General features: G+C 49.3%; 1 protein-coding gene across 14 annotated transcripts in view; it reads left to right on the top strand.

The window, feature by feature from the left end:
- Window positions 1-25,124, top strand: part of OTOF (otoferlin) — a 256,523-nt gene that overhangs the window by 203,304 nt on the left and 28,095 nt on the right. For 13 of the 14 annotated variants that reach the window (XM_069973185.1, XM_069973187.1, XM_069973186.1 and 10 more), the window contains 16 exons: window positions 2,849-3,035; window positions 8,886-9,109; window positions 10,313-10,421; window positions 11,294-11,474; window positions 11,691-11,811; window positions 13,955-14,055; window positions 18,951-19,041; window positions 19,122-19,238; window positions 19,550-19,702; window positions 19,938-20,127; window positions 20,491-20,615; window positions 20,726-20,860; window positions 21,026-21,187; window positions 21,754-21,873; window positions 22,515-22,676; window positions 22,757-22,919. In XM_069973185.1, the coding sequence (XP_069829286.1) occupies window positions 2,849-3,035; window positions 8,886-9,109; window positions 10,313-10,421; window positions 11,294-11,474; window positions 11,691-11,811; window positions 13,955-14,055; window positions 18,951-19,041; window positions 19,122-19,238; window positions 19,550-19,702; window positions 19,938-20,127; window positions 20,491-20,615; window positions 20,726-20,860; window positions 21,026-21,187; window positions 21,754-21,873; window positions 22,515-22,676; window positions 22,757-22,919 (2,341 nt within the window). Of the gene's footprint in view, window positions 1-2,848; window positions 3,036-7,185; window positions 7,379-8,885; window positions 9,110-10,312; window positions 10,422-11,293; window positions 11,475-11,690; window positions 11,812-13,954; window positions 14,056-18,950; window positions 19,042-19,121; window positions 19,239-19,549; window positions 19,703-19,937; window positions 20,128-20,490; window positions 20,616-20,725; window positions 20,861-21,025; window positions 21,188-21,753; window positions 21,874-22,514; window positions 22,677-22,756; window positions 22,920-25,124 lie in introns of those variants that run through there. The other variant, XM_069973188.1, reaches the window with a different exon arrangement.

Raw genomic sequence — 25,124 nt, forward strand, 5'->3', positions numbered from 1 at the left:
GGGTTGTCACATCTGAACACCTTCTGCCGTAAGTGAGGGCTGAAATCCCCGGTGATCGGCGGCAGTTAGTCCTGCACCGCACCACAGTGGCCACTACTGGATAAATGGGGTATTACATGGTGCCCATTCAAATGAATGGATGACTCTGTAACATGGACTCCTCCAGAGCAGGGGCTGCTATTTATCGCTCTGCTCTGGGTGATTGGAGGACTCATCTATGGTATAAAGATACCATAATGGTCACAGGACATTATACCGGGCTATCACTGTGTCGTCCTCCCATCACCCCATCCTCAGGCCTTGGTGTTAGGAGCTCATGGTCACCAGCTTTATCTTATATGAAACCACACCCACTATTGTCATGTGACTCTGAGATCTGTTATGGGTCAATTATCAGAACAGTTTAAAGGGATACTTCTGCAAAAATCTTTTTCTTTCAAATCAACTGGTTTCAGAAAGTTATATAGATTTGTCATTAACTTCTATTTAAAAATCTTAAGTCTTCCGGTACTAATCAGCTGCTGTATGTCCTGCAGGAAGTGGTGTATTCTTTCTAGTATGGAAAACAGAAGAGGTTTTCTATGGGGATTTGCTGCTGCTCTGGACAATTCATGACATGGACAGAGGTGGCAGTAGAGAGCACTTTGTCAGACTGGAGAGAATACACCACTTCCTGCAGGACATACAGAAGCTGATAAGTACTGGAAGACTTAAGAGAGAGAGATGGGAGCTTTGTACCGCAGCCCCCGGGGTTATTACAGCTCGGTCTGCAGAGTTACTTTAACCCCTTCCTGATTGGTCGTTCTCATTTTTCACAATATTTTTCCTCGACCATCATCACAAGAACGGGAAGAACAGTGAAGACTAATGGCTGTAATATTCTTGTTCTGCCAGAAGCAATTACTTGCTATGGGTGTAGCCAGGAGCCGGCAGTGCAGGGCAGGGAGCCGCGCACATCTTAATCATGTCACACCGTACCGCAATTCCTAAATGAACCCATAAAGCAAATTTCACTACAAGGAGATGACGGCCGGGCTCACTTTTTCTCGATTAATTAACTGTGGCACTGGAAGCGGTTTAGCAATTCATGAAGTCGACTGGTATTCCTGGGAGAGATCAGTGATGAGTCTGGGCTGTCAGATAGCGAAACCACCGAGAGTCAGCTGTGTCCATGGCTGAAGGATCCCTGTTATTTACTAAGCAATAGAGCTCGTAGGGAATGAAGCAGGACTGCCACCTAGTGGATGAAGGGTGAGCTGCAGGATGACAGATCCCCGGGCCTCATCTGTCACTTTATTGTGGAAGTACAAGAAAAAGAGTGAACACTTGGCACCCCACCTGATATACTCCGAAGGATGTCCCTGTGCTGAATGTACTCCCTCTCTGCATTGTGTATAGAGATGGGGTGCGCCAAGGTTTATTTCTGGGCCTGGTTCATGATGCTCCAACCCTGGCTTGTCCCTTAATGTATCTCCTATAGCCCAGAGGCTTATATAGTATCCCTGGTGTCTGGTGGCTTATTGAGTATCCCTGGTTTCTAATGGGTTAATAATTCTATCCATGGTGTCTGGTGAGTTATCCAGTATTCCTGGTGTCTGGTTGATTATCTAGTATCCCTGATGTCTGGTGGGTTATATAGTATCCCTGGTGTCTGGTGGATTATATAGTATCCCTGGTGTCTGGTGGATTATATAGTATCCCTGATGTCTGGTGGATTATATAGTATCCCTGGTGTCTGGTGTGTTATATAGTATCCCTGGTGTCTGGTGGGTTATATAGTATCCCTGGTGTCTGGTGGGTTATATAGTATCCCTGGTGTCTGGTGGGTTATATAGTATCCCTGGTGTCTGGTGGGTTATATAGTATCCCTGGTGTCTGGTGGGTTATATAGTATCCCTGGTGTCTGGTGTGTTATATAGTATCCCTGGTGTCTGGTGTGTTATATAGTATCCCTCGTATCTGGTGAGTTATATAGTATCCCTGGTGTCTGGTGGGTTATATAGTATCCCTGATGTCTGGTGGGTTACATAGTATCCCTGGTGTCTGGTGGGTTATATAGTATCCCTGGTGTCTGGTGGATTATATAGTATCCCTGGTGTCTGGTGTGTTATATAGTATCTCTGGTGTCTGGTGGGTTATATAGTATCCCTGGTGTGTGGTGGGTTACATAGTATCCCTGGTGTGTGGTGGGTTATATAGTATCCCTGATGTCTGGTGGGTTATATAGTATCCCTGGTGTGTGGTGGGTTACATAGTATCCCTGGTATCTGGAGGGTTACATAGTATCCCTGGTGTCTGGTGGGTTATATAGTATCCCTCGTATCTGGTGGGTTATATAGTATCCCTGGTGTCTGGTGGGTTATATAGTATCCCTGGTGTCTGGTGGGTTATATAGTATCCCTGGTGTCTGGTGGGTTATATAGTATCCCTGATGTCTGGTGGGTTACATAGTATCCCTGGTGTCTGGTGGATTATATAATATCCCTGATGTCTGGTGGGTTATATAGTATCCCTGGTGTCTGGTGGGTTATATAATATCCCTGATGTCTGGTGGGTTATAAAGTATCCCTGGTGTCTGGTGCGTTATATAGTATCCCTGGTGTCTGGTGGGTTATATAGTATCCCTGGTGTCTGGTGTGTTATATAGTATCCCTGGTGTCAGGTGGGTTAATAATTCTGTCTCTGGTGTTCAGTGATATACCATATACTGGGTGGCCGAGGGGTCACTGCCCAAAAAATAAATCTGAAGAATCAAGAAAACTTTCTTCTATAACAATAAAAGTCTAAACTAAGAATAAGCAAATCTATTTAGAACGTCCTCTCACGCGGCTCTTGTTGCCTCCGGCAGGGTAAGACGTCGGTGCAGAAGAGCAGCTACGAGCCCATGTGGAACGAGCAGATAATATTCACAGAGATGTTTCCGCCTCTTTGTAAACGAATGAAGATCCAGATCAGGGACTCGGACAAGGTGAACGACGTGGCCATCGGGACTCACTTCATCGACCTGCGGAAGATCTCCAACGAGGGCGACAAAGGTAACGCCGTCCATAGAGTAGAGAGGGCACAATATTACAGGGTGGTGGTATGGTTCTCTTCTACACACCCACAATATTGCAGGGTGGTGGTATGGTGCTCTCCTACACACCCACAATATTACACGGTGGTGGTATGGTGCTCTCCTACACACCCACAATATTACACGGTGGTGGTATGGTGCTATTCTACACACCCACAATATTGCAGGGTGGCGATATGGTGCTATTCTACACACCCACAATATTGCAGGGTGGCGATATGGTGATCTCTTACACACCCACAATATTACAGTGTGGTGGTATGGTGCTCTACTACACACCCACAATATTGCAGGGTGGTGGTATGGTGCTATTCTACACACCCACAATATTGCAGGGTGGTGGTGGTATGGTGATCTCTTACACACCCACAATATTGCAGGGTGGTGGTATGGTGCTCCCCTACACACCCACAATATTGCAGGGTGGTGGTATGGTGCTCTATTACACACCCACAATATTGCAGGGTGGTGGTATGGTGCTATTCTACACACCCACAATATTGCAGGGTGGTGGTATGGTGCTCCCCTACACACCCACAATATTGCAGGGTGGTGGTATGGTGATCTCCTACACATCCACAATATTGCAGGGTGGTGGTATGGTGCTCTATTACACACCCACAATATTGCAGGGTGGTGGTATGGTGTTATTCTACACACCCACAATATTGCAGGGTGGTGGTATGGTGTTATTCTACACACCCACAATATTGCAGGGTGGTGGTATGGTGATCTCTTACACACCCACAATATTGCAGGGTGGTGGTATGGTGATCTCCTATACATCCACAATATTGCAGGGTGGTGGTATGGTGATCTCTTACACACCCACAATATTGCAGGGTGGTGGTATGGTGCCTTTTTACAAGCCCAGTGTAGTCACCATGATTGGCCATAGAGGGATAACACTACATACTGTGATGGTTCCAGCTTATTTACATCAGTAGTTTAGTGACTGGAGTCAGGGCCGTATTTGTCACTAGGCACCCGTGGTCCGGTGCCTAGGGCGGCGCCCTGGGGGGGGCGGCACCCGCAGGGAACACTTTTTTTTATTATTAAAAAAAAAAAAACAAACACGTCCGTAGGCACCGGCCCACGGGTGCCTATTCCGCGCCGGGGGGGTGGGGGGGTGGGGGGGTGGGGGTGTGACGGAGCGGCCGGGAGCAGGCTGGTTCCCTCCCCCCATGCAGCGCCGAGGTCCGGGGTGCAGGGCTCGTGTTGAGCTTCCGGCACACACAGCCTGACAGAGGCCGGAAGCTCACAGCTGCAGCCCCGCGGTCCCGGATCTTCTCTCCTGCTCGGCGGCGCTCACGTGATGTGACGTCATCGCCTAGCAGGAGAGAAGATCCAGGAACGCGGGGCTGCAGCTGTGAGCTTCCGGCCTCTGTCACACTGTGTGTGCCGGAAACTCAACACCTGCCCCGGACCCCGGACCCCGGACCTCGGCGCTGCATGAGGGGAGGGAACCAGCCTGCCCACCAGCCTGCTCCCGGCCGCCCCGTCTCCCCCCAGCCCCACAGCGTCTGCCCGGCCCCCCTGCATCCTCAGCTGCCCCCCTGCTGGGGGGCAGCCTCTCCCCTGCCCCTCAGCCTCTCCCCTGCCCCCCAGCCTCTCACCTGCCCCCCCAGCCTCTCACCTGCCCCCCCCAGCCTCTCACCTGCCCCCCCAGCCTCTCACCTGCCCCCCCAGCCTCTCCCCTGCCCCTCAGCCTCTCCCCTGCCCCCCAGCCTCTCACCTGCCCCCTCAGCCTCTCACCTGCCCCCCCCAGCCTCTCACCTGCCCCTCAGCCTCTCCCCTGCCCCCCAGCCTCTCACCTGCCCCCCCAGCCTCTCACCTGCCCCCCCAGCCTCTCACCTGCCCCCTCAGCCTCTCACCTGCCCCCCCCAGCCTCTCACCTGCCCCTCAGCCTCTCCCCTGCCCCCCAGCCTCTCACCTGCCCCCCCAGCCTCTCACCTGCCCCCCCAGCCTCTCACCTGCCCCTCAGCCTCTCACCTGCCCCCCAGCCTCTCACCTGCCCCTCAGCCTCTCCCCTGCCCCCCTGCATCCTCAGCTGCCCCCCTGCTGGGGGGCAGCCTCTCCCCTGCCCCCCAGCCTCTCACCTGCCCCCCCAGCCTCTCACCTGCCCCTCAGCCTCTCACCTGCCCCCCAGCCTCTCACCTGCCCCTCAGCCTCTCCCCTGCCCCCCTGCATCCTCAGCTGCCCCCCTGCTGGAGGGCAGCCTCTCCCCTGCCCCCCAGCCTCTCACCTGCCCCCCCAGCCTCTCCCCTGCCCCCCAGCCTCTCACCTGCCCCCCCAGCCTCTCACCTGCCCCTCAGCCTCTCACCTGCCCCCCAGCCTCTCACCTGCCCCCCCAGCCTCTCACCTGCCCCTCAGCCTCTCACCTGCCCCCCAGCCTCTCACCTGCCCCTCAGCCTCTCCCCTGCCCCCCTGCATCCTCAGCTGCCCCCCTGCTGGAGGGCAGCCTCTCCCCTGCCCCCCAGCCTCTCACCTGCCCCCCCAGCCTCTCACCTGCCCCTCAGCCTCTCACCTGCCCCCCAGCCTCTCACCTGCCCCTCAGCCTCTCACCTGCCCCTCAGCCTCTCACCTGCCCCCCAGCCTCTCACCTGCCCCTCAGCCTCTCCCCTGCCCCCCAGCCTCTCCCCTGCCCCCCAGCCTCTCACCTGCCCCTCAGCCTCTCACCTGCCCCTCAGCCTCTCCCCTGCCCCCCAGCCTCTCACCTGCCCCCCCAGCCTCTCACCTGCCCCTCAGCCTCTCACCTGCCCCTCAGCCTCTCCCCTGCCCCCCAGCCTCTCACCTGCTCCCCCCAGCCTCTCCACCTAACCATCAGCCTCTCCCCCCAAACCTCAGCCTCTCCCACTGCCCCCCAGCCTCTCCCCCTAATCCTCAGCCTCTCCCCTGCCCCCCATCCTCTCCCCTGCCCCCCCCAGCCTCTCCACCTAACCCCTTAGCCTCTCCACCTAACCCTCAGCCTCTCCCCTGCCCCCCCCCAGCCTCTCCCCTGCCCCCAGCCTTTCCCCTGCCCCCCCCCAGACTCTCCCCCTAACCCTCAGCCTCTCCCCTGGTCCCCAGCCTCTCCCCCCTGCATTCTCAGCCTCTTCCCTGACCCCAGCCTCTCTCCCCTGGTCCCCAACCTCTCCCCCCTGCATTCTCAGCCTCTCCCCTGCCCCCCAGCCTCTCACCTGCCCCCCAGCCTCTCACCTGCCCCTCAGCCTCTCACCTGCCCCCCAGCCTCTCACCTGCCCCTCAGCCTCTCACCTGCCCCCCAGCCTCTCACCTGCCCCTCAGCCTCTCACCTGCCCCTCAGCCTCTCACCTGCCCCCCAGCCTCTCACCTGCCCCTCAGCCTCTCACCTGCCCCCCAGCCTCTCCCCTGCTCCCCCCAGCCTCTCCACCTAACCATCAGCCTCTCCCCCCAAACCTCAGCCTCTCCCACTGCCCCCCAGCCTCTCCCCCTAACCCTCAGCCTCTCCCCTGCCCCCCAGCCTCTCCCCTGCCCCCCCCCCCAGCCTCTCCACCTAACCCCTTAGCCTCTCCACCTAACCCTCAGCCTCTCCCCTGCCCCCCAGCCTCTCCCCTGGTCCCCAGCCTCTCCCCTGGTCCCCAGCCTCTCCCCCCTGCATTCTCAGCCTCTTCCCTGACCCCAGCCTCTCTCCCCTGGTCCCCAACCTCTCCCCCCTGCATTCTCAGCCTCTCCCCTGCCCCCAGCCTCTCTCTTCCCTGCATTCTCAGCTGCTCCCCAGCCTCCCAGCCCCTCCCCCTGACCCACAGCTTCTCCCTCTGACCCCCAGCCTCTCCCCCTGAATCCCAGCTTCTTCCCTGCCCCCCTACCGCTCCCCCTGACCCCCAGCCTTTCCCCCTGAGCCCCAGCCCCCCCTGAACCCCAGCTTCTCCCCTGCCACCCTAGCTGCCCCTCCCTGCTGGTCCCCTGCCCCCCAGCTGCTCTTCCTTTCCCCCAGCTGCTCTCCCTTTCCCCCAGCTGCCTCCCTTCCCCAGTCACCCCCAGTTGCCTCCCTTCCTCAGTCCCCCCCCAGCTGCCTCCCTTGCCCTGTCACCCCTAGCTGCCTCCCTTCCCCTGTCACCCCCAGCTGCCCCCCTTCCCCAGTCCCCCTGTCGCCCCAGCTGCCTCCCTTTCCCAGTCACCCCCAGCTGCCTCCCTTCCCCAGTCACCCCCAGCTGCCTCCCTTCCCCAGTCACCCCCAGCTGCCCCTGCAGACAAGTTGTGGTCGGAGAAGTCTTCATGATGCTGCGCCAGATGGAGAAGAAAGCAAAAAGTTAGTGACGGCAATCGGAGAAGACGTCACCTGTGAGTCATTAGTAACTGCACTGTAATTACTTCTATAGTGTGCAGAGCCTGTGTACTATTGGGGTCTATAAGGGTCAGTTTATTGTTTGCGGTAGTGTACTGACACAGCCCTGCGGTCACTACAGTACACTAGTGCAAACTTTTTAACTAGGACCCAACTACAAGAGCTGCAGGCACTACAACTCCCAGCATATCCTGAGGGCTGCAGACTGTCAGTACTTGCTGGGAGTTGTAGTGCCTACAGCTGTTGTAGTTGGGTCCTAGGTGCATTATATACTGGATGCTTTGTAGCATATAAGAATACAGAGATCTGTGGGGGCTCAGTGTGTGGAAGTGACCGCAGAACATCACTAATAGGGGATAGAACAAAACCATCTCCCCCATCCCTATTAGTGATGTTCTGGGGTCACGTCACTGCACTGAGCCCCCACAGATCTATGTATTCTGATCTCCCACGACGCCTCCAGGACCCAACTACAACAGCTGCAGGCACTACAACTCCCAGAACAGTCTGCAGCCCTCAGGATATGCTGGGAGTTGTAGTGCCTGCAGCTGCTGTAGTTGGGTCCTAGGTGCATCATACACTGGATGCTTTGTGGCATATCAGAATACATAGATCTGTGGAGGCTCAGTGCAGGGAAGTGACCCCAGAACATCACTAATAGGGGATAGGGGGAGATGTTTTTGTTCTATCCCCTATTAGTGCTGTTCTGGGGTCACTTCCCTGCACTGAGCCCCCACAGATCTATGTATTCTTATATGCCACAAAGCATTCAGTGTATAGGACCCAACTACAACAGCTGCAGGCACTACAACTCCCAGTATGTACTGACAGTCTGCAGCCCTCAGGATATGCTGGGAGTTGTAGTACAGTAGTACAATCCTATGATAACTGCCGCTGTAGACAGATGTATTACTGGACCTTCAGGGCTGATGGTTGTCACCCACAGATTGCAGCCACCAGGAGCCTCTGCACACAGTGATTTATTACAGATTTCTCCTCTCAGAGACTACAACTCCCAGCATACACTGAGAGCTGTATAAATGGAGGGTGTTCTGAGATTTGTCACAGATACAGATGAATTCAGGAAAGGAGCGGGGTCAGCATGTCGTGTCTCACTGGTTGTATATTGGTGGCTCCAGGTACCCCAGTCCAACACTGGACAGAACCAGTCCCCCGGCCTCCTTCCTTCCTCCATCACGTCTGTTTGATGAGAACAGCGGGCATCAAGCAGAGCGGCACCCAAGTGCCAGGGTATATACCATGCATGTACAGTAACGGCGCGGCGGGGGGGGGGGGGGGGTGAGGGGGGGCGCCTCTGCGTGCAAAGTGCCTAGGGCAGCATGAACTCTAAATACAGGCCTGACTGGAGTGGAATGTGACCGATTGGAAATCAAACTGTGGATCTCCAGAGGTGACCTCCAACCTGTGGTCCCACCAGGTAGTATAGTGATATTTGTCTGACCGTCACCAGCAGTAAAGTGACGCCTTTTCCTTCCTCCGTAGGATTCCTCCCAACGCTCGGCCCGGCCTGGGTGAACATGTACGGCTCCACCAGGAATTACACACTGATGGACGAACACCAGGACCTGAACGAGGGGCTTGGAGAGGGGGTCTCCTTCCGCGCCCGCTTACTGTTGAGTCTTGCAGTGGAGATTTTGGACACTAGTTCCCCAGAGCTGACCAGCTCTACGGAGGTGCAGGTGGAAGGAGCGCCCCCTGTGCCCGATGTAAGAAATGTCCGACATTTATACTTTAGATCAGGGATGGGAAACCTTCCACCCTCCAGCTGTTGGAGAACTACAACTCCCATCATGCCTGGACAGCCAGAGCTTTCCTCATGCCTGATCTAGAGCCTTGTGCAGCTTTTGCACAACTAAAACTCCCAGCCTGCCTTCACAGTCTGTGACCAGTATGACATGATGAGAGTCGTAGTTCTGCTGGAGCCAGGGAACTAAAAAACGTACAATGTATCTGTGCCAGGTGTAAGCTGATGACATGGCATTGCCCATTGTGTGCCAGAGGTGGCGCCAGCGTCTGGTCATCAGGGCTGACACCGCTATCCAGTGCGGTCATTGTATGATATGTGACGTGTGTATAACTCAGAGCTGTATGATATGAGACGTGTGTATAACTCAGTGCTGTATGATATGAGACGTGTGTATAACTCAGGGCTGTATGATATGTGACGTGTGTATAACTCAGGGCTGTATGATATGTGACGTGTGTATAACTCAGTGCTGTATGATATGTGATGTGTGTATAACTCAGTGCTGTATGATATGTGATGTGTGTATAACTCAGGGCAGTATGATATGTGACGTGTGTATAACTCAGAGCTGTATGATATGTGACGTGTGTATAACTCAGGGCTGTATGATATGTGACGTGTGTATAACTCAGGGCTGTATGATATGAGACGTGTGTATAACTCAGTGCTGTATGATATGTGACGTGTGTATAACTCAGGGCTGTATGATATGTGACGTGTGTATAACTCAGTGCTGTATGATATGTGATGTGTGTATAACTCAGTGCTGTATGATATGTGATGTGTGTATAACTCAGGGCTGTATGATATGTGACGTGTGTATAACTCAGAGCTGTATGATATGTGACGTGTGTATAACTCAGGGCTGTATGATATGTGACGTGTGTATAACTCAGGGCTGTATGATATGTGACATGTGTATAACTCAGGGCTGTATGATATGTGACATGTGTGTAACTCAGGGCTGTATGATATGTGATGTGTGTATAACTCAGGGCTGTATGATATGTGATGTGTGTATAACTCAGGGCTGTATGATATGTGACATGTGTATAACTCAGGACTGTATGATATGTGACGTGTGTATAACTCAGGGCTGTATGATATGTGACGTGTGTATAACTCAGAGCTGTATGATATGTGACATGTGATCTTCTCCCAGAACTGCACGGGAAAGATGGAGGAGTTTTTCCTTTTTGGAGCTTTCTTGGAAGCCACCATGGTCGATCGTAAGAGCGGAGACAAGCCCATCAACTTTGAAGTCACGATAGGTGATTCTTCCTGTTTCTTACTAAACACCCTTGACAATAACCTGTGTTACAATTTAGGCTGGGTTCACACTATGTTTTTGCAATCCGTTTTTTTTTAATCTGTTTTGATCTATTTTTCCATTGACTTCTTCTTTTTTTTTTTTTTTTTCTTTATGGTCACAAAAATTAGGTTGACTACGTTTTTGTGTCCATTAAAAATAACAGATCTATTTTGATCCGTTTTCTTTTATAATGGAAATCAATGGAAAAATGGATCAAAACGGATGCACACAAATACATACGCAATGATACATTTCTTCATACACCTTTTATTGGGGTCATTTTTGTGATACCGAGTCCAGATCCCCTGTACAGACATCATAGATGATATTCTGTCATTACTTATTCTGTACTCCAGAGCTGCACTCACTATTCTGCTGGTGGGGTCACTGTGTACATACATTACTGATCCTGAGTAACATCCTCTATTATACTCCAGAGCTGCACTCACTATTCTGCTGGTGGGGTCACTGTGTACATACAGTACATTACTGATCCTGAGTAACATCCTCTATTATACTCCAGAGCTGCACTCACTATTCTGCTGGTGGGGTCACTGTGTACATACAGTACATTACTGATCCTGAGTAACATCCTGTATTATACTGCAGAGCTGCACTCACTATTCTGTTGGTGGGGTCACTGTGTACATACAGTACATTACTGATCCTGAGTAACATCCTCTATTATACTCCAGAGCTGCACTCACTATTCTGCTGGTGGGGTCACTGTGTACATACAGTACCTTACTGATCCTGAGTAACATCCTGTATTATACTGCAGAGCTGCACTCACTATTCTGTTGGTGGGGTCACCTTCTGTTCTCTTTGTAGGTAATTACGGTAATCAGGTTGACGGGACCACAAGGCCGGGTCTCAGGAAGAAGAAGGAGGGCGGTGACGGTGAGGAGGAGACAGAACTATTACAGAACTCTAGTGAGGATGAAGCGGATGATGATGGGGAGATGCAGTCTGTGTCCTCCACCCCGCCTATGAAGCCTTTTATAACAGACAGGTAATAATAATGAACAGTACAGGCTCGGTATATACCCATATAGTAATAGAATGACACTGTGTGTAGCAGTAAGGGGGGCATGGCCTCTCTGCTGCCACCTGTGGCCGTGTTAGGAGCTGCACTGGTCCTGACACAGTGATGTATCACTACTGCTGCTGCATGTAGGGAGGTCTGATTCCAGGTCACTGTGGTGTCTTCTCTCTCGTCTCCCTTCAGGAATTACTTCCACTTGCCCTACTTTGACAAGAAGCCTTGTATCTACATCAAGAGCTGGTGGCAGGACCAGAGGAGGCGGCTGTACAACGCCAACATCATGGACAAGATCGCCGACAAGCTGGTCAGTGGTGATATCCGAGGCCTATCATCAGACCTCTATGAGATTCCAGAGGCCGGGGGTCCGCTCCTCTTCCATCATCCTCATCCTGTTATATAAAACTTACACAGTTTTGCTGTAAAGTTTCCCAACAGATTTCACCATCTCTGCAGGGACCCTGTATTGTTTCCTTATTACTCAGCCCTGGTCATGTGATAGCGGTGTGATCACATGACCAGGAATGATTGCCATCCATCAGGAGTAAACAATGAAGGCTTCTAGCAAGTGACAGCAAGCAGAGATCTTGCTATAGGGAGTATGTTATATAATGTTTCTGCCTATATTCCGTTAGACAAGTGTTCCCCAACATAAAGCTCTCCTGCGGTAGCCGTCATGGGAGAGGCACGGGTCCGGGAGCATCGCTGTAGGTACATCATAGGAAGTGTAGGATGACCAGTGCGTCAGGGGTTAATCATTGTACCATATTGGGGAGAGGTCCGTGTTCCCCCCCTCCCCCCAATCCTCCAGGACCTGTCATGTGGATTCTAATTACATTCAGTGATCCTATAACCGTGACCTTATAATTACTACCAATGCAGCCCATTATCTGTGACCGTGGATATGGGAATTGGAGTTAACAGTGTTGGGTAATTGTATGGAGATCCCCAGAGAGAGGGGGATTACATCACGATGACATTACCGAGAGAATAGAATCCTCTCTGCTGCTCCTTCACAGCGACCACAATATCTTCATATACAGTGATACCTTGTCAGCGGGTGTATGCCGTCCTATCTCAGTGTATGCCGTCCTATCTCAGGGTAGTATAAACTAGTGACAGAGAAGCTAGGCAGGAGGGTGTATCGCTTATATTGTCCTGTGCAGCTGATCCAGAGATCTCCTCCTGAGTAACATGGACAAGAAGTAGTCCTTTCCATTATGTGCGTGTGCTCAGTAGTCCTGTATATTCATGAGAAACAGAAAACTCCGCCCACCAGCTGCTGATTGGCAGTTATTTATCCATGCTGTGTATAGGCAGTCACCTTTCAATCAGCAGCTGGGGGAGGGGTGCGGCAAGAATCCTATTCTCCTGCATATTAGGAAAACGGCTGAACAGTGTTTTCCCATAGAAAATACTGTAATACTCTAATTAACTACAGTATCCTTTATTACATTCAAAAGTGCCCAGTTTAATACCTGCAGTACAGAACAGCAATATACTGTACAGTGTTCAACATAACCAGCAACTATAGTACAGTAGTCACCAGCTCCTCACTCATCCTTTACTGACCCCCCCCCCCCTACTCCAGCACTGTAACAGATGGAAGATGGTTGTGCACTGACTGTAGTACTACTACTACTACTGTACTGTATATGCACTCCAGCAGTCTTATACAGTACAGGATGGGAGATGGTGGTGCACTGACTGTACTACTACTGTACTGTATATGCACTCCAGCAGTCTTATACAGTACAGGATGGGAGCTGGTGGTGCACTGACTGTACTACTACTGTACTGTATATGCACTCCAGCAGTCTTATACAGTACAGGATGGGAGATGGTGGTGCACTGCCTGTACTACTACTGTACTGTATATGCACTCCAGCAGTCTTATACTGTACTGTACTGTGGCATGGGGGTTGCAGGGCCGTTCCATGGCCTCCCTTCCCTGACTGTGCACGCCTGCCGGGGGGGGGGGGGGGGGGGGGGCGGTGGTCGCTGACCGGCACAGTGTGGACTTAGTGTAGGGACCCATGTGTATCAGATACCTGCGCGCGGTACATGGGGCAGTGTAGCTTGATCAATTCACATACAGAATTCTGATGTTTTTTATGCAGCCAAGAGGTACTAGTATCAGCCATAGGTGTGAGGTGCAGCACTCTTTTTCTTCCCTGAACCTTATACTGTACTTTACTGTACTGTATGTGAAGCCTCTCCGGTGCTTCATTCCCCATGTACAACCCATGACCCATGCTTGCAAAATGTTCATATACTTAGCAAAGTTCAAATTTGAACATTACTTTTGGGTAAATTTTCATTCAAATAGCGAACAGTTCTAATTGAGAAGCGTTCGAACACTGATCGATTACTGTGTATATATATATATATATATATTTATTTATATTTATATTTTGCCGTATATACCAATCTTTGTTATGCCCCTACAGGAAGAAGGTCTGAATGACGTCCATGAGATGATTAAGACAGAGAAGCCTTATCCAGAGCGGAGGCTGCGGGGGGTCCTGGAGGAGCTCAGTAGTAGCTGCTTGTAAGTACACTACATATCGTAGTGTATAATTGGGGGAGGGGCTGTATACCTGTACTGTATAGTTTGGAAAGTCCTGTGTACCTGCAGTGTATAGCTGGTAGAGGTCCTGTATACCTGTATTGTATATTTGGGGGTCCTGTATACCTGTAATATATAGTTGGTGAAGGTGCTATATACCTGTAATGTATAGTTGGTGGAGGTCTTCTATACCTGTAGTTTATAGTTTGAGGGCCCTGGATACCTGTAGTGTATAGTTGATGGAGGTCTTGTATACCTATAGTATATAGTTCGGGGGTCCTGTATACCTGTAGTGTATAGTTTGGGGGTCCTGTGTACCTGTAGTTTATAGTTAGTAGAGGTCTTGTATACCTGTAGTGTAAAGTTTGGGGGTCCTGTATACCTGTAGTATAAAGTTTTGGGGTCCTGTATATATGTAGTGAATAGTTTGGGGTCCTTTATACCTGTAGTATATAGTTGCTGGAAGTCCTGTATAGCTATAGTGTATAGTTTTGGGGTCCTGTATACCTGTAGTATATAGTTGATGGAGGTCCTGTATATCCGTAGTGCATAGTTTGGGATCCTGTAAACCTGTAGTATAGAGTTGGTGGGGGTGCTGTATACCTGTAGTATATAGTTTTGGGGTCCTGTATATCTGTAGTGTATAGTTGGTGGAGGTCCTGTAAACCTGTAGTGTATAGATTTGGGATTCTGTACACCTGTAGTATATAGTTTGGGGTCCTGTATACCTGTAGTATAGAGTTGGTGGAGGTGCTGTATACCTGTAGTATAGAGTTGGTGGAGGTCTTGTATACCTGAAGTATATAGTTCGGGGATCCTGTATACCTGTAGTGTATAGTTTGAGGGTCTTATATACCTGTAGTATATAGTTGGTGGAGTTCCTGTATACCTGTAGTGTATAGTTTTGTGGTCCTGTATACCTGTAGTGTATAGTTTGGGGTCCTGTATACCTGTAGTATAGAGTTGGCAGGGGTGCTGTATACCTGTAGTGTATAGTTTTGGGGTCCTGTATACCTGTAGTGTATAGTTTGGGGTCCTGTATACCTGTAGTATATAGTTGATGAAGGTCTTGTATACCTGTAGTGTATACTTTTGGGGTTCTTTATACCTGTAGTGTATAGTTGGTGGAGGTCCTGTATACCTGTAGTGTATAGTTTTGGGGTCCTGTATACCTGTAGTGTCCAGTAGTATATAGTTCGGGGGTCATGTATACCTGTAGTGTATAGTTTTGGGTCCTGTATACCTGTAGTATAGAGTTGGTGGGGGTGCTGTTTACCTGTATTATAGAGTTTGTGGAGGTCCTGTATACCTGTAGTGTATAGTTTTGGATTCCTGTATACCTGTAGTGTATTCTTTTAGGTCCTGTATACCTGTAGTATATAGTTGGTAGAGGTCACGTGCACCGGTAGTGTACAGTTTTGGGGTCCTGTATACCTGCAGGGTCGTATTTACCATTAGGCACTCATGGTCTGCCTAGGGCAGCACCTTGCAGGGGGGCAGCACCAGGAAGCAGGGGGAAGGAAACAACTTTTTAATTTTTTTTTATTTTTCTAGTCTTCCACCTCCTGTTCAGACTTGCCATAAAATCTTGTGTCTTTTCAAAGGGGGGTACTGTTGTATTGGTCAGGTCTGGTATGGCAGTGTTATCCACTCACAGTATAGTGTTATTGGTCAGGTCTGGTATAGCGTTATCCAGTCACAGTATGGTGGTATTGGTCAGGTCTGGTGTGGCGGTGTTATCCAGTCACAGTGTGGCGGTATTGGTCAGGTCTGGTATGACAGTGTTATCCAGTCACAGTATGGTGGTATTGGTCAGGTGTGATATAGCGGTGTTATCCAGTCACAGTATGACAGTATTGGTCAGGTCTGGTGTGGCAGTGTTATCCAGTCATGGTATGGTGGTATTGGTCAGGTCTGGTATAGCGGTGTTATCCAGTCACAGTATGGCGGTATTGGTCAGGTCTGGTATGGCGGTGTTAAATGTAACCTCTGGAGCTATTATCTACCAATTTATCATGATGCTAATTAGTGAGTGAAGATGGGGCGTCCTCAGGTTTAGTGCTTAGGGCAGCAGCAGCTGGTAATACGGCCCTGTATACATGTAGTGTCCTGTATACCTGTACTGTAGATAGAGTAGGGGCGTCTACCAGTTATTACTGTTGATGTTGTGAGGCAGCTTCCCTAGCAACCACAGCTCCCTGTGAAAATGAAAGCAGTAATCCTATTGGTTGCTAAGGCTCCAACTGCCGTTTCCTCTGGGCAGAGATGCAGCTAATTATATCACCTGTGTGTGCAGTGTGGAGATTTTCCCATTCATTTCTATGGGGCGCTCTTCCCCCTCCCCCTTCCCTCCTGTACATCTGGCGGAGACGGGAGCTTCACTCTAACCTTCCCGGGCACCCAATGTATCTTTGTGGCAAATTTGGGGTCAAACGGTTCAGGCGTTTGGAAGTCTATATGGGACAGACAGACTTTCATTTTTATGATATATATATATATATATATATATATATATATATATATATATATATGTATATGTATAGAGGGTGATGAGACAGGATCCAGAAACCATGGGTGACCGGCAATAATCCAGGCTCCTTCATCTTCTTATACTGTTCTGTAACGTTCACCACAATCTCCAGGTTTTATCTTACACATCAGTCACTTCACTGATGATTTTGATTTCTCTTAATTCTCTGTTTGTTTTACGTAGTCGTAGTCAGCGGGATCCTATCTTATCATAAGCATAGTGTACCCTTGAATATTTCCCACATATCCCTTAGGTACACAGTCTGGGGGGTATGTACACATGCCTCCTATTGACTTTAAAGCAGCACGAAACTCAGCGCTGAAATAGAGCAGATCCTGTCAGTAGGTCATATTGGTATCAATGAGAGATCGAAAATGGCCAGAAAAAAATCTGATAAAACCACCCATACCCATATGAGAGCATACCGTAACCTACCAGCACCAGTCACCAGTCACATGCACATTGGTTGTGATTGTTTAATAAAGTTTGTTTTCCATTTTTTTCCCTCGCAGTTTAACCCATTTAAAGGGGAAGTTCACAATAAAAATAAAATGTTTTCTTTCAGATCAACTGGTGGGCTCTCCAGTCTGACACAGTGCTCTCTGCTGCCCCCTCTGTCTATGTCAGGAACTGTCCAGAGCAGCAGCAAATCCGCATAGAAAACCTCTCTTGCTCTGGACAGTTCCTGACATAGACAGAGGGGGCAGCAGAGAGCACTGTGTCAGACTGGAGAGAATACACCACTTCCTGCAGGACATACAGCAGCTGATAAGTACTCAAAGACTGGAGAGTTTTTAATAGACGTAGAATAAAAAATCTCTTGCACTTTTTGGCACCAGTTGATTTGAAAGAAAAAAAAAAAGGTGAACAACCCCTTTAAAAATGCATGCTGTGAATGTGAGAAAGCGACATTATAGAGCCTCCTCCTCCTGCGCTGCCCCCTAAAGGTCAGTCAGATGTAGGATTATTGAAGGACCAAGTGGCCCCTAGCGATGTTGTATAAGAATATAAGAGGATCAATCATTGTATGAGTTACACCTGGTAACCAGCTCCGGGACACATGAAATCCCTCTGTAAGAAGCCGACATCCATCATTCATGTAACGGGGAGGCGGCGGATTATTACACTGTTACCTCCAAGGACACGTTCATTGTAACAATCATTGCTGAATATGAGAATGATAAGAGAGCCGAGCAGCCTGAGCCGGTGTGATATAGAGATGCCTGGAAACCCTCATACACAGGGGCCCGGGGCCACAGCCACATCTCAAGAGCCTTCCTATTATAGCTTCACATAGCAATTGTAGTGTTGGCCTGGGGAGTACAGCTGTAACCGGATCATTATAATAGGAGAATAATAAAGTGCTCTCTGAATGTCTATGAAACTTCCAGAGAAAAGTAAGATCCTCCAGAATCGGACAGGAAATCTCTTGTCCCTGCGCTTCTTCCTCACTTCCAGCTGCCACCATAGACAACCTGGTGACAAACCTGACAACATTGTCCACAGTGATGCCTGGGAGTGAGGGGGAGCGCAGAAACAGGGAGAGGGAGTATCTACACATCTGCTCAGGGGTCTGTATTTTGGGGATAGTCCGGGGGTCCCTTTCAGGACCTTTGTAGGGTCTTTATATAGAGGTTCTGTTCTAGGGTCCGTATTAGTTCAGGGGGGTTGGTCTGAGGTCTGTATTAGATTAAGGTCTGGGGTCCACTATAGGATTTATAAGAACAGAGAGTCTGGTGTAGGGTCTGTATTAGTTTAGAGGTTCTGATCTTGGATCTATAGCAAGGGGGAATCTGTCATAGGGTCTTCATTTAGGGGGTCTGTACTGTGGCCTGTATTATTTTATGGACTCTGGAGGGTCTTCATTTAGGGGGTCTTTACTGGGGCCTGTATTATTTCAGGGGCTCTGGAGGGTCTTCATTCAGGGGGTCTGGGGCCTGTATTATTTCAGGGGCTCTGGAGGGTCTTCATTTAGGGGGTCTGGGGCCTGTATTATTTCAGGGGCTCTGGAGGGTCTTCATTTAGGGGGTCTGGGGCCTGTATTATTTCAGGGGCTCTGGAGGGTCTTCATTTAGGGGGTCTGGGGCCTGTATTATTTCAGGGGCTCTGGAGGGTCTTCATTTAGGGGGTCTGGGGCCTGTATTATTTCAGGGGCTCTGGAGGGTCTTCATTGAGGGGGTCTGGTCTGGGGCCTGTATAAGCTTAGAATATCTAGTCAAGGGTCTGCATTTTTTAGGTGGTTTGCTCTACAATCTTTAGGGGTCTGATCCAGGGTCTGTGCTGGTTAAAGAGGTCTACTGTATACGATAACCCACCTTGATATTTAATGCCATATATTTCATTCCAGCCGTTTCGTCACCCTGGCTAACAAGGATCAGAATCAGAACGGCCGGACCAGATTGGACCGGGAGAGGCTAAAATCCTGCATGCGAGAACTGGTAACCCCTCGCACATAGTGTCCCTTTGCAGTATCTCTTTCACTGTTGTTGGATCCTCACACTTATTTTTATGATTGAAGGAAAACATGGGGACGCAGGCCAAGACCATGAGGTCCCAGGTGAAGAAAAACACAGTGAAGGATAAGCTGAAGCTGGTCCAGAACTTCCTGCAGAAGCTGCGGTTCCTGGCGGATGAGGTGGGATATTATAGAGCAAGGGTAGGGAACCTGGGCTCTCCAGCTGTTGTAAAATTACAATTCCCATCATGTCTGGACAGCCAAAGCTAAAGCTTCGCAACAGCTGGAGAGCTAAGGTTCCCTATCCCTGTTATAGATGAACAGGCACTCATCAGTAATGTGGCCCTTACTTCCTCCAAGAAAAAAAACAAAGAAGCACCATCTGAGGAAGAGGGTTCTCATCTTAAAGGTGTTATCCAGTGTTAGAAAAACATGGCCGCTTACAGTCTATATGGGGTATAATAGAAATGATTTCACCCCTTCTCCCACAGCCTCAGCACAGTATCCCCGATATCTTCATATGGATGCTCAGCAATAATAAACGCATCGCCTATGCCCGCATCCCCTCCAAAGACATCCTGTACTCCATTGTGGATGAGGAGACTGGAAAGGACTGTGGGAAAGTCAAGTGTGTCTTTCTTAAGGTAAGCGGGGGCTAAGATCCATGGTGGTTGAGGTGGTGGGCCCCACATGAGGACACATGGCCGCTCTAGAGTGATCATTATAATAAATGAGGGTATGAAAGACAAGAGGGGGCTGTACTTCTTGGATAACAGCAGAATCCATCTATAGATATAAGCTGTGACATAACAATGACGTGCTACCGGTTCCTGTATCGGACATAACACATATCTGCTCTTGTCTTCTCCATCCATTTAGTTGCCCGGTAAGCGAGGCTTCGGCCCAGCTGGTTGGACAGTACAGGCCAAGATGGAGGTCTACATGTGGCTGGGACTCAACAAGCAGAGGAAGGATTTCTTGTGTGGTCTTCCATGTGGTTTTGAAGAGATTAAAGCGATAAAGGGGCCAGGGTTACAGTGCTTCCCTCCCATCAGCCTCAGCTACACAAGTAAGCACCAAGCTGTTCTGGAGTGTGTGGTGCGTATAGGGGCTCCCTAAGTGGCCTCGGTGATACTGGCCCATGCAACTGCATCATACTCTGGTGGTAGCTTATGTATTAGCCTACATGTTTGCCTTTCCCTCTTCACCATGGTGGGTGTGACACAATGGGTTCTCCCCCTTCACCGTGGTAAATGGAGGACAAGAAAACCAACCGGAGGGTATTACTAAGCTAAGAGGGGAGGGAAAACATCTTGTAAAAAGATGGTATTATGTGGGGATGGTATGAAGTCTATGTTATGTTTAGCCCCCATCTCACCCATGTCTGTGCCTCATGCTGTACCTGGCTCAGTATCTTCTATGTGTCTCCCAGAGAAGCAGGTGTTCCAGTTGCGGGCGCACATGTACCAGGCTCGCAGTTTGTTTGCTGCCGATAGCAGTGGCCTCTCCGACCCTTTTGCCCGAGTCTTCTTCAACACCCAGAGCCAGTGCACGGAGGTGAGTCCAGACCAGACCCCACCATTCTTAGTCTTATCCTCGTGCCGTGGGTGGAGAGGACAGGGGAGGTAAACCTGTGTATCACACACTCTAATCCATTCCCACCTCAGGTGCTCAATGAGACGCTCTGCCCAACCTGGGACCAGCTTCTGGTGTTTGATAACGTAGAGCTCTATGGAGAAGCCAATGAGATGAGAGATGATCCCCCCATCATAGTCATTGAGATCTATGATCAGGACACTGTGGTAAGAACCATTGCCCGTAGAGAAGCCGAGTCTGGGACTTATCATGACACTTTCCTCTTGTTCCTCATACATAGAATGGATGAATAGTTTCTATTATTTTACCTATGTATGGGCGGAGCTGTTGACAATCATTTTAGGTTTGATGGTCCGAATATTGTTTTTCAGGGCAAGGCGGATTTCATGGGCAGGACATTTGCTAAACCAGTAGTAAAAATGGCCGATGAAAGGTATTGTCCTCCCCGATTCCCTCCACAATTGGAATATTACCAGATATATCGTGGAAACTCAACAGCTGGAGACCTGCTGGCCGCCTTCGAGCTTCTCCAGGTACAGAACATGTTGTATGTTGCCTTAGGGTCTCATTAGATGAAGCAATTTTTAGTGATAATCAATTGCAAACGAGATCATTTATCGTTAACCCGTAAAAATTCACCATATTACACAGAACGATAGTCATTTCTACCATCGGTTACTCCATCTGATCCCAGAAAATGAAGGAACGATGCAGAATTACACTGAATGATTAGTGACCGAATATGGAATTACAGAAAATGATTTGCAATGGTTTTGGTGTCATGTGATCATTGACTGTATTTACACGAAACAATTATCATTTAAATTCAAATCATATAACAATCATTTGCACGACAATCGTCTCGTGTCATAGGGCCCTTAGACTCTGGGTCAGATTGGTGAAACAAATGGTCTTCCAGTGGGTCTACGTGACAGTAATGGAGTTCATGAGGTTCAGCGGTGGACATACCCATTTTAAGATCCTCCTAGAGCGGGGCACTTCAGATGCGTAACTATTGAGGTTATTGACCACATGAGTCCTTGCAGAGTATGTGACCTGTGTGTTCTTGTTAACAGCACAATATTCCTTCACCTTGTAGATTGGTCCTGCTGGTAAATCCGACCTCCCGGCTATTGATGGACCCACAGACATGGAGAGAGGACCCATTCTCCCAGTCCCGCTGGGCATCCGACCTGTTCTGAGCAAATACAGAGTGGAGGTATGGAGGACTGTAGTTGCTATATTATTATATTAGTAGTAGTAGTGGTAGTGGTGGTAGTGGTAGTGCATGGTGGTAACTTTCACAAGGAAATCCATTGTCCTTCCAAGGGTTTTCTGCTTTTAACAATCCCCACTTGTTAGAAGGATCAGTGAACAGTAAGCTGATCATAACGTGTTCTCCTGCTGGGACCCCCAGTGATCAGCTGTGATCTGTGGGGAAATCTGGCAGTAAGTGTTTAGTTTACCTGCAGCACCTCCACAGGAAAAAGAAAGTATAACATGGTGCCTATTCACATCGATGATATAACCCCTCCACACTCTGGCCTAGAGGGGGTCCTGACAGGGAGACCCCCTTCTATTAACCTAGAGTTCTAAGCTGTATAGCAGGGGGAGGGAATCAATCCATAGGATCTTATATCCACGACTTCTCCATGTCTGCTAGAATTGCATCTGTAGAGGGGACATCTTTGTGTAGGTTCTCACCACTTATTAATATTGGTATAAGGTGTAAGGTATAAGGAGATAACTCTGCCTTACTCACAGCTGTGGGCGGGGCCTATTCTAATGAGCCCAACATTATGCTAATTAACCAAATGAAAGTACTGAGCAGCCCAAAAAGTCGTCTTCTTCTTCTTCTAGATCCTTTTCTGGGGCCTCCGAGATCTCAAGAGAGTCAACCTCGCCCAAGTGGACCGACCAAGAGTGGACATTGAGTGTGCTGGGAAAGGCGTGCAGTCCGCCCTCATCCAGAACTACAAGAAGAACCCCAACTTTAGCACTTTAGTTAAATGGTTTGAAGTGGTAAGTGGACGATTCCTGGATCTATCACCATATTACAGCCTTATAAAAGTTATGGAGATCTTCTTCTTTTTCCTTCTTAGGACCTCCCTGAAAACGAGCTGCTTCACCCGCCCCTGAACGTCCGGGTGGTGGACTGCCGGGCGTTTGGCAGATATACCCTGGTTGGGTCTCATGCCGTCAGCTCATTGCGCAGATTCATCTATCGGCCCCCAGATAAGAAGTCTCAGCAGTGGAACACAGCAGGTATTGTTTATATGACATCACGCTGAGACCACCCAAAACCATTGACGCTTCAGGGGCCACTATGAAGGAAAGTCAGGATGAGTGTTCTCTATAATATAGATAGTAAACCGCTCTAGTATAAAGCTCAGCCTTTACAGATAGGATACATGTTGACTGAAGCCACACAAGATGGAAGGGAAGCTTCTGTAACAGCACTCTATGTGGTCTGGGGTGGTACTACAACTTAAAACAATTGAGTGACCATGCCAGTGCCCAGGGGCGTAGCTAATGTCCCTTGGGCCCTGGTGCAAGAGTTTAACTTGGGCCCCCCCCCCCTTCCTTGACCAAGCTATGCGATAGATAGATAGATAGATAGATAGATAGATAGATAGATAAAGACTGATATTACCAATAATACCAGTATATAGGATGGAAATATAATCACCATACATATTACCGCCATACTGTTACTGACCAAATCCTGTATACTGAGACCAATATTACCAAGGCGCAAATATTACCGCCACACCACAACCACTACCATCACCACCATATTGTTACTGACCAAATCCGGTATACTGAGACCAATACTGACTAATACCACCACATACTACCACCACTGCTGCTACTGACTAACACCACCACATACTGACTAATACCACCGCTGGTACTGAATAACATCCACTGTACACAGATCACCTCATCCAGAAGAGGCAGACCCAGCTCTACACAGGTTCTGTACACCATATACATTACAGTGCAGTTACATCAGGTGACTCACAGGGGACGTCTTCTTTGATCGGAGTTCTTCCCTTTTCATCATCTTCTCCATCTGGGCCATTATGAGAACTTCTTCGAGCCACGAATCCACAGAATCTGCCAGACAGAGATATTAGGCTCCTCACTCTGTCACCATCCTCATCTCTATACAAACTGCACATCTGTATTGGCCCCTTTACACCCTCAGTTAGTGGGTAGGCTGACTCTGTTACCCCCCCCCCCCCTTATAGTATATGCCCCCCTCTGTGTAGAGATGGCCCCTTGTTCAGTCTTCCATATATATGGCCCCCATGTGCATCTCCTTGACAGCCCCTCTCAGTGTAGTCCCCCCTTTTAGATGGTCCCCTCTGTGTTGTCCCCCTTATCTTTTCCCCCATATAGATGCCTTCCTTATGTTTCCCCCCCTTGTAGATGCCCCCACTGTGTTGTCTTCCTATACTTTCCCCCTCATGTATATGCCCCCACTGTGTTGTCTTCTTATACATACCCCCCTATGTTGTCTTCTTATACATCCCCCCATGTATATGCCCCCACTGTGTTGTCTTCTTATACATACCCCCCTATGTTGTCTTCTTATACATCCCCCCATGTATATGCCCCCACTGTGTTGTCTTCTTATACATACCCCCCATGTATATGCCCCCACTGTGTTGTCTTCTTATACATCCCCCCATGTATATGCCCCCACTGTGTCGTCTTCTTATACATACCCCCATGTATATGCCCCCACTGTGTTGTCTTCTTATACATCCCCCCATGTATATGCCCCCACTGTGTTGTCTTCTTATAAATACCCCCCCCTATGTTACCCCCATGTATATGCCCCCACTGTGTTGTCTTCTTATACATACCCGCCCTATGTTACCCCCATTTATATGCCCCCACTGTGTTGTCTTCTTATACATTCCCCCCCATGTATATGCCCCCACTGTGTTGTCTTCTTATACATACCCCCCTATGTTGTCTTCTTATACATTCCCCCCATGTAGATGCCCCCACTGTGTTGTCTTCTTATACATCCCCCCCATGTATATGCCCCCACTGTGTTGTCTTTTTATACATACCTCCCATGTATATGCCCCCACTGTGTTGTCTTCTTATACATACCCCCCTATGTTGTCTTCTTATACATCCCCCCATGTGTATGCCCCCACTGTGTTGTCTTCTTATACATTCCCCCCATGTATATGCCCCCACTGTGTTGTCTTCTTATACATTCCCCCCATGTATATGCCCCCACTGTGTTGTCTTCTTATAAATACCCCCCCTATGTTACCCCCATGTATATGCCCCCACTGTGTTGTCTTCTTATACATCCCCCCCCATGTTACCCCCCATGTATATGCCCCCACTATGTTGCCCCCCATGCATATGCCCCCACTGTGTTGTCTTCGTATACATCCCCCCCATGTAGATGCTCCCACCATGTTGCCCCCATGTATATGC

This window comes from Dendropsophus ebraccatus, chromosome 6 (assembly GCF_027789765.1).
Source record: "Dendropsophus ebraccatus isolate aDenEbr1 chromosome 6, aDenEbr1.pat, whole genome shotgun sequence".
Lineage (NCBI taxonomy): Eukaryota > Metazoa > Chordata > Amphibia > Anura > Hylidae > Dendropsophus > Dendropsophus ebraccatus.